Source organism: Propithecus coquereli, unplaced genomic scaffold (genome assembly GCF_000956105.1).
Source record: "Propithecus coquereli isolate 6110/MARCELLA unplaced genomic scaffold, Pcoq_1.0 Scaffold563, whole genome shotgun sequence".
In the NCBI taxonomy this organism is placed as follows: Eukaryota; Metazoa; Chordata; class Mammalia; order Primates; family Indriidae; genus Propithecus; species Propithecus coquereli.
This window is the reverse complement of record NW_012151541.1, coordinates 1,868,019-1,878,671: the sequence shown is the minus strand read 5'-3', so window position 1 is coordinate 1,878,671 and position 10,653 is coordinate 1,868,019. Positions and strand designations below refer to the sequence as shown.

At 57.6% G+C, this 10,653-nt stretch overlaps 1 protein-coding gene across 1 annotated transcript in view; it reads right to left on the bottom strand.

The window, feature by feature from the left end:
* The window catches only part of PLEKHA6 (pleckstrin homology domain containing, family A member 6), a 128,671-nt gene that overhangs the window by 12,763 nt on the left and 105,255 nt on the right, over positions 1–10,653 (bottom strand). The window contains exons 11-20 of the mRNA XM_012657877.1: positions 8,667–8,747; positions 7,695–7,763; positions 6,413–6,493; positions 5,975–6,124; positions 5,058–5,153; positions 3,581–3,692; positions 3,265–3,404; positions 2,176–2,325; positions 705–834; positions 426–532 (exon numbers count right to left, since the gene is read on the bottom strand). Of these exons, the coding sequence (XP_012513331.1) occupies positions 426–532; positions 705–834; positions 2,176–2,325; positions 3,265–3,404; positions 3,581–3,692; positions 5,058–5,153; positions 5,975–6,124; positions 6,413–6,493; positions 7,695–7,763; positions 8,667–8,747 (1,116 nt within the window). The remainder of the gene's footprint in view (positions 1–425; positions 533–704; positions 835–2,175; positions 2,326–3,264; positions 3,405–3,580; positions 3,693–5,057; positions 5,154–5,974; positions 6,125–6,412; positions 6,494–7,694; positions 7,764–8,666; positions 8,748–10,653) is intronic.

The following is a 10,653-nucleotide window of genomic DNA, read 5'->3' as shown; positions in this document are numbered from 1 at the left end:
GCTATCCATGCTAGTGCTCAGGCACAGGCTTTTCTACGCGCCCGGCCCAGTGTCTGTTGTTTTAGGCCCCCAGTGTGTGGTACTTTGTTAACTCCTGGCAGCTAGAAACCTATAATCATACCCTGCCTTGGGTCAGCGCGCACGACTCCGAACACTGAGTTTTGCCACTCCCCCTCCTCTGCATTCCATCAGTAGCGCGGCAGGATAACTTTGTTCAACACTCTTCTATATTTATAGTGCACATCTTCCTGGTCCCTGACGTCTCCCTGAAGAACTCCTCCTCCAGTGGGGCTGCTGCCTCTCCTCCCCCTTGTTCTCCCTTCCTCCCCCAGGCCCCAGTTCCTTGAACAGCAGTGGCAGACGGGCGGACACCCACACAGGCCCCGGGCTTGCCCCAGCGCTCGGAGCCGGCAGTAGGCACTCACCTGGGAGGAGAGCCCATTGCTGAGCCTGTTGGCACTCCTCCTCACCACTGCTGACGGGGCCACTTCTTCATCGGTGGGTGACTTTGTCCGAGGGGGCACGATGCCAACTGCAGGGAGAAGAGTAACCAGTGGGCCTCTTAGAGAGCAGGAAAGCAGGAGCCTGTTCTCAGAGAGAGGCCCAGTCACACTCTGCACGGAGACCAAAGGTCCAGAGTGGGTGAGCACTCTCTCTGACCGGCCTGTGGCCTTACTTCTAGGGGAAGATGAGTCAGGAAGTACCTTTGTTGAGAGCTGCCTGCTTCTCTGCCTCCACCTCTTGCCTGGTGGGCACAAGGCTGATGTCCCTGGGGGTGTCCAGGGGCGATGTCTGGTGGGAGTCTTTCTTGCTTTGCTCATAGCTTGCCTTGGGCTGGGGAGAAAGGATGAGAAGATGGTTGATGCTAGCGTGGCTGCTGGGAATCTGGCCCCCAGTGATGTTTTTTTTTTTTTGCTTTGCAATCGTTGAAGCTCAAGCCCTTGAAGACACAGGGAACAAGGAAACTCTGTGAGTGCCGGCTGGGGAGGGGGCAGGGATGCATTGGAGCCTCCCACTCACGCACCTTCAGGCTGGTCAATGCTGGGCCGTCCTGGGGAATGAGAGCCCAGGGCCTCCAGGAGGGCTCTAGCCGAGGCCCCTCGACCTGACCAGTTGTCTTGGTGAGCACTAAGCAGCTCAGACTCTGTGAGCCAGGGTCAAAGAATGGCCAGAGGAGGGAGCTACAAGGCCAAGCGTCTCTAAGGATTCTGTAGGGATCCCATTCGAGACTTGAGCAAACAGAACCAGATGGGCCTTGGTACCAGGATTTTGGAGGGATGAAAAGGGCACTTAGCTTGTGGGCTCACAGAATCATGAGACTAGAAGAGACCTCAGCTGTCATCTGCGTCACCGCCTCCCACTGTACGGTTGGAGAATCTAAGTCTCAGTGAGGAGACTGCAGAAAGACCAGCTAAAGGCCAAAAGCTTCAGCTCTAGCCCAGCTGGAGAGCATGGCTAAGTCCCATCCCCGTTCTTCATCTGTCACATACAGGTAATGCTACCTGCTCTGCCCACCTCACTGGGTGAACCCACAGGGTTATGCAAATCACACACAGTTGAGGCTAGACGAGCACACGGGTTTTCCAATTTAGGCACAGGACTCTCTGTCCCCCCGCCCCGCACCACCTCTTCCCAGCTGAACTGCGTCTCTCCTAGATCTTGGCTAGGGAGCCAGGTGAGAGAAGGTGCCAGAACAGGGGAGCAAATGGCCTGTACCTTACACTCCAGGGGTTCATGAGACCCAAAGAGATAGGAGACAAGGCAGAGGGAGAGAAAGCATTGGAACACTGGGGCCTGCGAAGGGCAAGAGGCAGAAAAGCCATGGCGGGGGTGGGGTGGTCACTCGATTTCCACTGGCTGGTCACGTTGGTGGGGAGCAGGGCATAGCACCAGCACCCATGACCATTGGCTGCCTGTGAGCCTGGGCAGGGGGTCGGGCAGCAACTCATTTCCCCATCGCTCGCAGAGAGCGAAAAGGGGAAAGACGGACTCCATGACTATCTCAACCATCCCTTTCCTTATCCTGGAGTCTAACCAGGAAGGGGGCCTGGCAGAAATTGAGCTTTGGGAAAGTCAATGGGGAAAACGACTCCAGCGCCCTGCCTTGCCCCCTTGCCTGGCCCTTTGCCCCATCCTCCCTGCCCCCACCCTCCAGGACCCAAGGGTGCTGGGTACCTGACCCCTGGCTGTCTCGCCACTGCGCTGCCAGGAAGGGGAGCTGGGGTATGGCCAGAAGCGGCTCTCGCTAGGGAGTGGAGGGACGGTTGGAAGAGACTCCAGGGGGACGTAGGCTTTGGGGAGGGGAGGCCGAGGCGGGCCAGGTTCCTGAGGCAGAGAGAAGCCAGAACATTAGGAGGAACAAGAGCAGCCTCTGTGAGAGCAGGAGAAAAGAGTGTTAGCAGGAGGCAGACAACAGCACCGCTGGAAACCTGGGCTTGGACAGCTAGACTCCCACCCTGGCCTGAAGAGAGGGCCGGCTCCAGAGCTAACTCTCTGCCTGACCCTCCAGGCCCTCCTCGGCTGAGCGCCCACTTGTCTACCACTCCGCACGCTCCCCAGTTTTTCTCCGAAGGGCCCTCCTTGTCGCCTCGCCATCATGCTGGGCACATTCCCACCTTCCACCTGCGCTTCCATCTCACTGGCTGGGAACGTCTCTCTCGTTCCTCCACCTACCCAGATGCTGAATGGCCCAGTTTAAGTTCCACCCGCCTTCGAAACATCAGAGCATTTACAGTCTGAACCATGTCTCGATACTGAGACATGCAACGTCATGGTCCTAGCCATCGGTCTTGGTCCCCACTGGCTGCTGGGCTCCCGGAGTGAAGGCCCATGGGGCACGCATATGGCTCTTTCTGAAAGGGCCTCGCACCACCCCTCACCCACAGCAGAGCCCCAGTAAACATCTGCTGATCAACTGGCCAGGAAACTGCTCCCCACACCGACCCTCAACCTTCCCATGGCCCTGGAATAATCCTGGATTTACTCTCCTACGGACTGTATGGTGTCTGCTATCCGTGCTAGTGCTCAGGCACAGGCTTTTCTAAAAAGCAGCTGAAGATGACAGGTGGAGATGAGGACAGGTAAAGCGGAAATCTGAAGGGAAGGTCACAAACTGGGTGTGAGAATGACCCCCTTAGACAGCGAGCCCAGCACTAGACCTGGAGGCCTCTGGGGACCTGACGGGCACAGTGTTTGTGTAGTTCCAGGCAAGTAAGGACCTGGTCTCCGCCCCTCACCCACCTTCCACTCCATTTCTCAGCTTACCTCGTTGGACCCAGGCTTGGTGGGGGACCCCTGAGAGCCCGACACCAGGGAAAAGGGGCTCAGGGGGCTGGTGAGGCTGGCGGAGCTGAGAGGGCTGGCTGGGCTGTTGGAGCTGTAGCTGGCCGAGGGCCCGAGTCCTCCTTGGGGGAAACAGAGGGGGAGAGATGAGCGACGGAGGAGGGTGTGGCCCGTGTGTGTGAGGGCGCGGGAGTGGGGAGGCCAGGACGGCCCGCCCAGGGATGGGGAGGGGGCCTGAAATACTGGAGCGCCTGTGGCGAGACAAGCAGCCCAAGAGGCTGGCGCAGGCGGCACCCACCTCTGTGCTTGGCCGTGTCCGTGCCCCGGGAGGGGTTGTTCTTCCGCAGCCCCTCCATCACGTCCTGCACCCTCCAGATCTCCTTCTGGATCTGCCGGTTGAGCACCTCGTTCTGAAACGGCCGCAGCGTGAGTCAAAGGAAATGACTATGAGGGTGTCCCAGCCCCTTCTCAGCCCAGACCCCTCTGAACCGGTACCCCTCCGGGCCAGCAGGAGGAAGGGGTCCCGTGTGCACCCGCACCCCGCCCCCAGCGCAGTCATCTTCCTCACAGGCAGCCTCCCTCTTCAGCCTCTGTAGGACCACCCAGAACTGCCGGGTCTCAGAACCAAGAGTGAAGACCCGCTCTTCGGAGCTCCCCCAGGGGTGGTCTTAGAGCGAATGCCCCTCTAAGTGGACCCTTCACGTGAGTCTGTTTTCCAGCAGACAAGAGCTCCCAGTTTACTGCTTTTCTTCACATCCAAACAGCCCTTTGTAGAACCCACACCCAAATGCATTGCATTCAGTTACAGCTCACACGCTCGGACAGACAGCAGCTACCATTTACTCAGCACCCTCAGTACCAGGCACTGTGCTGAGCGCTCCGCAGCTACAGCACTAACGCATTTCAGCTGCACGACGACTCTCCCGCAAGGGCAGCAGCTGTCCCCACTTGAGGGATGAAGCGACTCACTCACGAGGCCAGCTGCTGAGGAAGCAGCATGACGCCACCTAAATGCGGGGCTATTTGACTCAAAAGCTGGTGCTCCTGACCACAACCCTATCCCACTTCCTAGAACGTTCGTGTTCAAAGGGAGGCTTGACCACGGGACATGGTTGTATTGGGGTCCCAGGGACTGGGAGGGGCTTCCCCCTGCCTAACCAGCTGCAAGGTAGGGCTGGTGAGTTTCGTTGCCAGGAGGGAAACAGGAAGAAAACGAGGAAAACCAGATGTTAACCGAATCAGAGAGACGGGCTTGCAAACTAGCTAGAAAAGAGGCAGGGCTTGGGTGGAGAAAAGAGAGAGAAGGAAAGAACGAGAACCCCCAAGATCACTAGGTCCCTCGTTCTGCCTCCCAGTAGACTGTTTGTAACCCACCCCAGGAAGGAAAGCCTCTTTCCCGTCTAGGACGTCCCAGAGAGACTCGCCCCTCTGCTGCCGCCTCTTCTGATGTCTGACAGGTGTTTATGTTGACTTGTCTGTTTTTAAATCCTTTTGATTATAAACACCTTATGTCTAACCTAAGTCTCCCATGCTTCAGCTTTAGCTCCTTTGCCTGTGAGCCGATGGAACTAGAGAAGAATCCCATATTATCTTCACCCCAAAACTTAGAGTCTGTCACCAGCGGCCTGAACCTCTTCTTTTGTCTCCGGACCAACTCCTCCTCCCAAGTCTCTGAGGTTGCTAAAGTGAGAGAGGAAGCCACTGCCGTCCCTTTTGCCTGAAAGGACAGGGAAGGCACAGAGCACATCCCAAACCTGCCCAGGGCCCTTCTTCACCTGGACGTCCAGATTGAGCTGCTCCCAGAGGTCGTCGTGCAGGGCAGAGACCTCAGACTCGAGGTTCTCATACTCTATGGTGCTGTTCGTCAGGGCCTGCAGGGGAGGCGGGCGGTCACTGCAAAAGCTGCCGTCACCAAAGCATTGCTCCTTATCCTACAACAGGGCCTGGGGCCAGGGTACCTGAGGTCTGGAGGTCTGGGGAGGAGGGCACAGAGGGCCCGAAGGAGAGGGGCACCAGGCTGAGACATTCTGATGACAGCCCAACACTAGTCCTACAAGAGGAGCAACAGCCCAGCCCACTGCCAACACCAATAAAGAGAACACTGAAGCCTCTGCAGGTCCACGGGCAGCAGACAGGGGAGGATATTCCTTCTGTACCCTCCTGTTCTGCCCAGATTGGGGCATAACAAGTGGAGGGCAAAGAGAAAAGAGCCTGAAGGAGGAGGTTGGAGACCATCCTCCTTTCTGGGCCCTATTTTTCTGGGGCTTTTGCAGCTGCTTCTTGGAGCCATTCTCCCAGCAGCCTGTGCCGGAGGGGTCTGCCTGCACCCACGGGGGAATGGTGGCGGCAATGGCGACTCTGCCAGCGCCCTGCTTCTCCGAGGGAGAAGACGAGAGTGGGCAGCAAGGAAGTTAGAGTAGCCGAGGAAATAAGTACCCCGCGACTCCATGCCGTCCTGCGGGAATCCTGGGACAGGTGTGGTGGGAAACAAGCTCATCCCCTCCGTGGAAACCGCACAGACGGCGCAGGCCGGCACACTTGCTGTCTGTTTGCAAGGCAGCGTTAACGTCTTTGTTTAGGCCCCTCCCGGGGAGGAGCGCCCTGCTCTTGCCCGCCCAGGAGAATCTGGACTCGGGCAGCACACCCTGGGCCGAGCGGGCGGTGAGCGCGCAGACCCCGCGCCGCGGGTTACCGTGGTGGCCTGGGACAGCTCCACGCGGATGTTGACGAGCTGCTTCTGCAGCGATTCCTTCTTGTGCAGCAGCTTCTCGGGGTAGGCGGGCTGGCTTCCGAACATCTCCAGCTCCTGGTGCGTCCCCATCAAGGCACTTTCCAGGCTTTCCTGCAGGGAGGCAGGGGACGCTGTGAGCAGCCCTGGTAGCTCCTTTCTGGGATTTCTACAGCAGAGGCCTCAGCCCTTAGAAGCGGAACAGGCAGCTTAGCAGAGGCTGTCCTCGCATTGGCTGAGGGCCCTGGAAGACCTTCAGCAGTTCTGTTTAAGGGTAGGACGGAAGTTTAAGGAAGGACCAGGCTCTGTCAGCCCAGGATGGAGACAGTAGCCCACGACCTTCTCCAAGCCACCCTGTCCCTGCCCACCTGCCCCAGCTGAAGTCCACCCCCAGGTTCTCACCTTCTCAGCTCGGAGCTGCTGCACCAGCCGGTCCTGCTCCCTCACCACCTTGTTCTGCTCACACAACTTGCCCAGCAGCTTCTGGGGGCCCCGAGGGTGGAGGAGGGGAGGGAGAAAGCAGAGGATGAAGGACATAGTTTGATGGGGGCCTGGGAATTGGGTTGGCAGGCCTGGCCTCCACTGCCCCCTCTCCCCTGCTGAGCAACCCTGGACCTTGACCGCTCCTGGGAACAGGAAGGGGTCTCCACCTTGGGAGGGGAGACGTGCTTATTCCCCGGGGAAGTGGGTGGGGTTGGCAGGGCTGAGAGCCGAGTGTTAAGCTCTTGCTCGCCATCCACCTGAGGGCTGCGCTTCACAAAGGCTGGGGAGAGAAGATGGCCTCACCTCCTGGGCTGGTGGGAGAGGCAGGCAGGGCGTTGGCACGGGCAGTCTCGGAGAAAGCCGTGAGCAGCGTAAGCCGGGCCCTGAGGCCCAAGGGGCCCTCCTTTCTCTCCCACCCCCAGACCCTGTCTTCCCTCCCCACTCCAAGGTCTCAGGGTGGCTGAGCCTGGCTGGGTCCCTCTGAGGTCTGATCCTATCAGGAGGGAACCTCTTCCAGGCCTGCTGGGCAGTGGTGGTGGGAGGAGGCAGGTGAGGCCAGACACCCTTTGGGAAAGACCTGGGCTTGCCTCGTCCACACCTTGATCCTTGCCTTTCCTCACACACCTGCTTTGCTCCTCTCTCCTGAGCCACATCTTGCCCTCTGGGCCTCTTCACTTCAGGGCCAGCTCACAGGCTACCTGTTTGTCCCTGACCCACCTGCCCACATGCCTCACTTCCCCGCACCCCTGCAGAACCTATTCTGGCTCCCATTCAGGGTATGGGCGTATGTTGCCACCCACTGCTGCCTGCGTCCCCATGGCCAGACCTGAGGGCAGAGCAGAGCCATGCTCCTCTTTCTAGCTACCCGTGGGGACCAACGCCCTGCTGGGCACGGAGCAGACTGACTGATTTATCTCCCGACAGTCTGTGTTCCTGCTATAAGCAGGTCCCGCCGCTGTAGACAAGAGGACCGTGAGCTCAGTGGAAAAACACTCAGAGCCGGCGTGGGAGGGGAGGGTGAGCGGGTGGTGAGGAGAAAAGAAGGGGGGGCAGGTGGGATGTTGTCTTTGTGGCGAGAGAAGATGTGACTCTGATGTATGAAGAGCCCCCAGAGGGGATAGAGCTGGGTGGGGGAAGCCCCCACAGAGGAGAGGGTGAGGACAGCGGCGGTGGACAGAGGGAGCAGGGGCGCTGTTCTTACGTCTGTGTCCTGCTCGTTCAGCTTGTAGGTGTGGAGGCTGTCCCGGAACACTTCTGGGTACGGAGGGACCTGCAGGAACACGAGGCTGGTTACTGTAGGGGCAGGATGAGGGCGTGCGGGGGTGGGAAGCTGATGTCACAGTCCCGCTCTGCTCCTGCCAGAGACCGTGGTCCATCACCTCTGGTGGCTTCTGTGCCAGGGACCTGAGCTAATTTTTTGTCTCTCGGCTGGCAAGCCTGTGATGGCCCGAAATAGACTCCATCCCAATTGTCCTAGGCTGATAACGAAGAGATCAGGACCCGCTCAAGCCACGCTCTGTGTGTCCTCTCCCATCAGCTCTAGGACCTGCTGCTTAGAGCAACTATGGGGTGTGTAGCCCCTGATGGCTTACTGGTAACCACCATGACATAAGTGAACCCTGTGGCTGTGGGGCCAGGACATGGGAGAATGGTAGCAACGAGCATGGAAACGTTTGAGAACTATTGCCCCAGTAGACCGAACACCCGTCACAGTGAACCAGGATTGGCAAGAGTTCAGAAGTGCTTCTGGGTCCAGCAAGTGCTGCCTAGCCTTGATGACGCATCTGGTGACCACGGCACATCCTACACACCACTGGCATCCATGGTTCCACGTTACATCCCTCATGCCCTTAACCCCCACGATGTGTGCCAACAAGGCAGCAAACACGGAACAGAAGTCCTGCACGTGCCAAAGCAGCATGGTATGAGATGTCGGTGCTGGCTATCTCGATGGTTTGGAAAATGGGCCTTGGGTTTACCCATGAATGGGAGCATGGAGGTGACACAGAGGAATTAAGGGAGGAGACAAGCCGAGCCTGTCTCCAGGGGAGATGAGGCCTGGCAGATGAGCGGGGTGGGCGGAGTGAGCCTCATCGCAGACGGGGCGACTGGACCATGCACAAGCAGCTGAGCTGGCATTGGTGGGGACCATGCTGCCAGGCAGAGGTCTTACTTGCATGAAGAGTTGGGCCCTGGGGGAGGAGTTTTCCACCATGCGGTTCACCATACTGATGAGAGTCTCGCTCTCACTCATCTGCAGCAGAGGAAGGAACGGACGATTCACACTCAGACGCACGCGGCGGAATCTCCCCCACACCCACCTGCGCTTGTCCTCCAGGAAACAGGGCGGGGCAGCTCCTCTCGGGGCCTCCAGCACCGTGTGCGCGCCCTCACCCGTCACTCACCCCTTGTGACCTGTCTCAGGATCAGCACTGAAGCTGTCCTTGCAGAAAAGCCACCGAAGGGAGCAGGGAGGCCTCTGGGCCGTTGCTCATGGCGCTGGAGAGGCCCAGCCCAGTGGCTCTGGCCCAGGGCGCCTGCCTGTTGCAGGTCCCATCCACAGTGGCCACCGCTGTCACCTCCTTGCCCTCATCTCTCACACTGCTTTGGACAGAACCCGTACAGGCAGGTGGAAAGGCTGATCTCTCAAAACTTGAACTAAATGAAACAACTAAAAAAGGAAAATCTGGGACCTGCTCTCTGGAGGGGCCTTCACGCATAAATAGGTACAGGTCGCTCTCCCTGGCTCCTGCCCACCCTCGCTCTACCGTAGGAAGGATTGCTAACACCGTTTCCAGAGCTGGGCTGGCAGCATCCATGATGATCTCGGATGACACCAGGGAGCAAATAAGGAGGCCAAAACAAGCGAGCGCGTTAAAGGGACACCAGGTATTGGGACGCTGTTCTTCAGCACGTTATCTTTATATTTCAGGGATCATTAGGAACGTTGGGGGGGGGGACTATTTTTTGCCTAATAAGGAGGTGATTGGTGGGGGGGGGGGGGGGGAGGAAGAGAAAGGAAGGGTTTAGGAGAGAGAAGGGCGGGCCAACCAAATCAACCAGAAATGCCATCATTTCCCCCACTGATTCCAGTGTGACAGGATCAAAAAGTGGCGACATCAGGGAATGTCCTTGGCTGTGTCCCTTTAACTCCACTGTTCTACAGGGGAAGGCAGAAGACAGAAGGGAGTTGTGCAGGAAAAGCTTTTTGGGAGGGAAAGTGAATGAGGGGAGGGAGGACACATTCGAGCCACATTAGGGAAGATCTTCTGGGTCACACTTCGGGGCGCTCCCTGTGTTTTTTCCATCATCTTCCCAATCTCGGTCGGACCTACGCTGTCTTCTCTTCCTCTTTCCCCTTTTAGGCAACAGCCCAAATGCAGCCTCGCTTCTGCATGCTGTGGACAGGGCAGGGGCACCCGCCACCTCCCTCGCAGGGTCTGCGGCATTCTAAAAGGCTTTGCTAGGATCTGATTTTTCTATCTCACAGCTAAAATTTTTTTCAATTGTATAAAGTATGATTTAAAAAGTTTTCAAAAGAGCAGTTGTAATACGAAGTTGAGTCTGGAAGAGTTAAAAGTCAACAGGACATCAACCACATTTTTTTTTTTTTTTTTTAAGACAGAGTCGCACTTTGTCACCCAGGCTAGAGTGCCGTGGGGTCAGCCTAGCTCACAGCAACCTCAAACTCCTGGGCTCAGGTGATCCTCCTGCCTCAGCCTCCCAAGTAGCTGGGACTACAGGCGCACACCACCATGCCTGGCTAATTTTTTCTATTTTTAGTAGAGACAGAGTCTCACTCTTCCTGAGGCTGGTCTTGAACTTCTGAGCTCAAGTGATCCTCCCACCTTGGCCTCCCAGAGTGCTAGGATTACAGGCGTGAGCCACCGTGCCCAGCCAAGGATCCAAACTCAAGTCTATCCCCATCTTCATGGAGTGTGCGTGTGTGTACGAGAGTATGTTTAATTTGAATGGGGTATGCATGTATGGTGTACGTATGTGTGGTGTTGTGTGTGGATTGCATGTGTGCATGTGTGTACGCACAGGACAAAGCAGATCTATCACCAACCACATCAGGCTTCGAGAGGGCACAGGAGGCCCAGGCTCTTCCTGGGCATTCACTGATCTCATTCCTTCCCCACTGTGTGTGGATCGAAAGC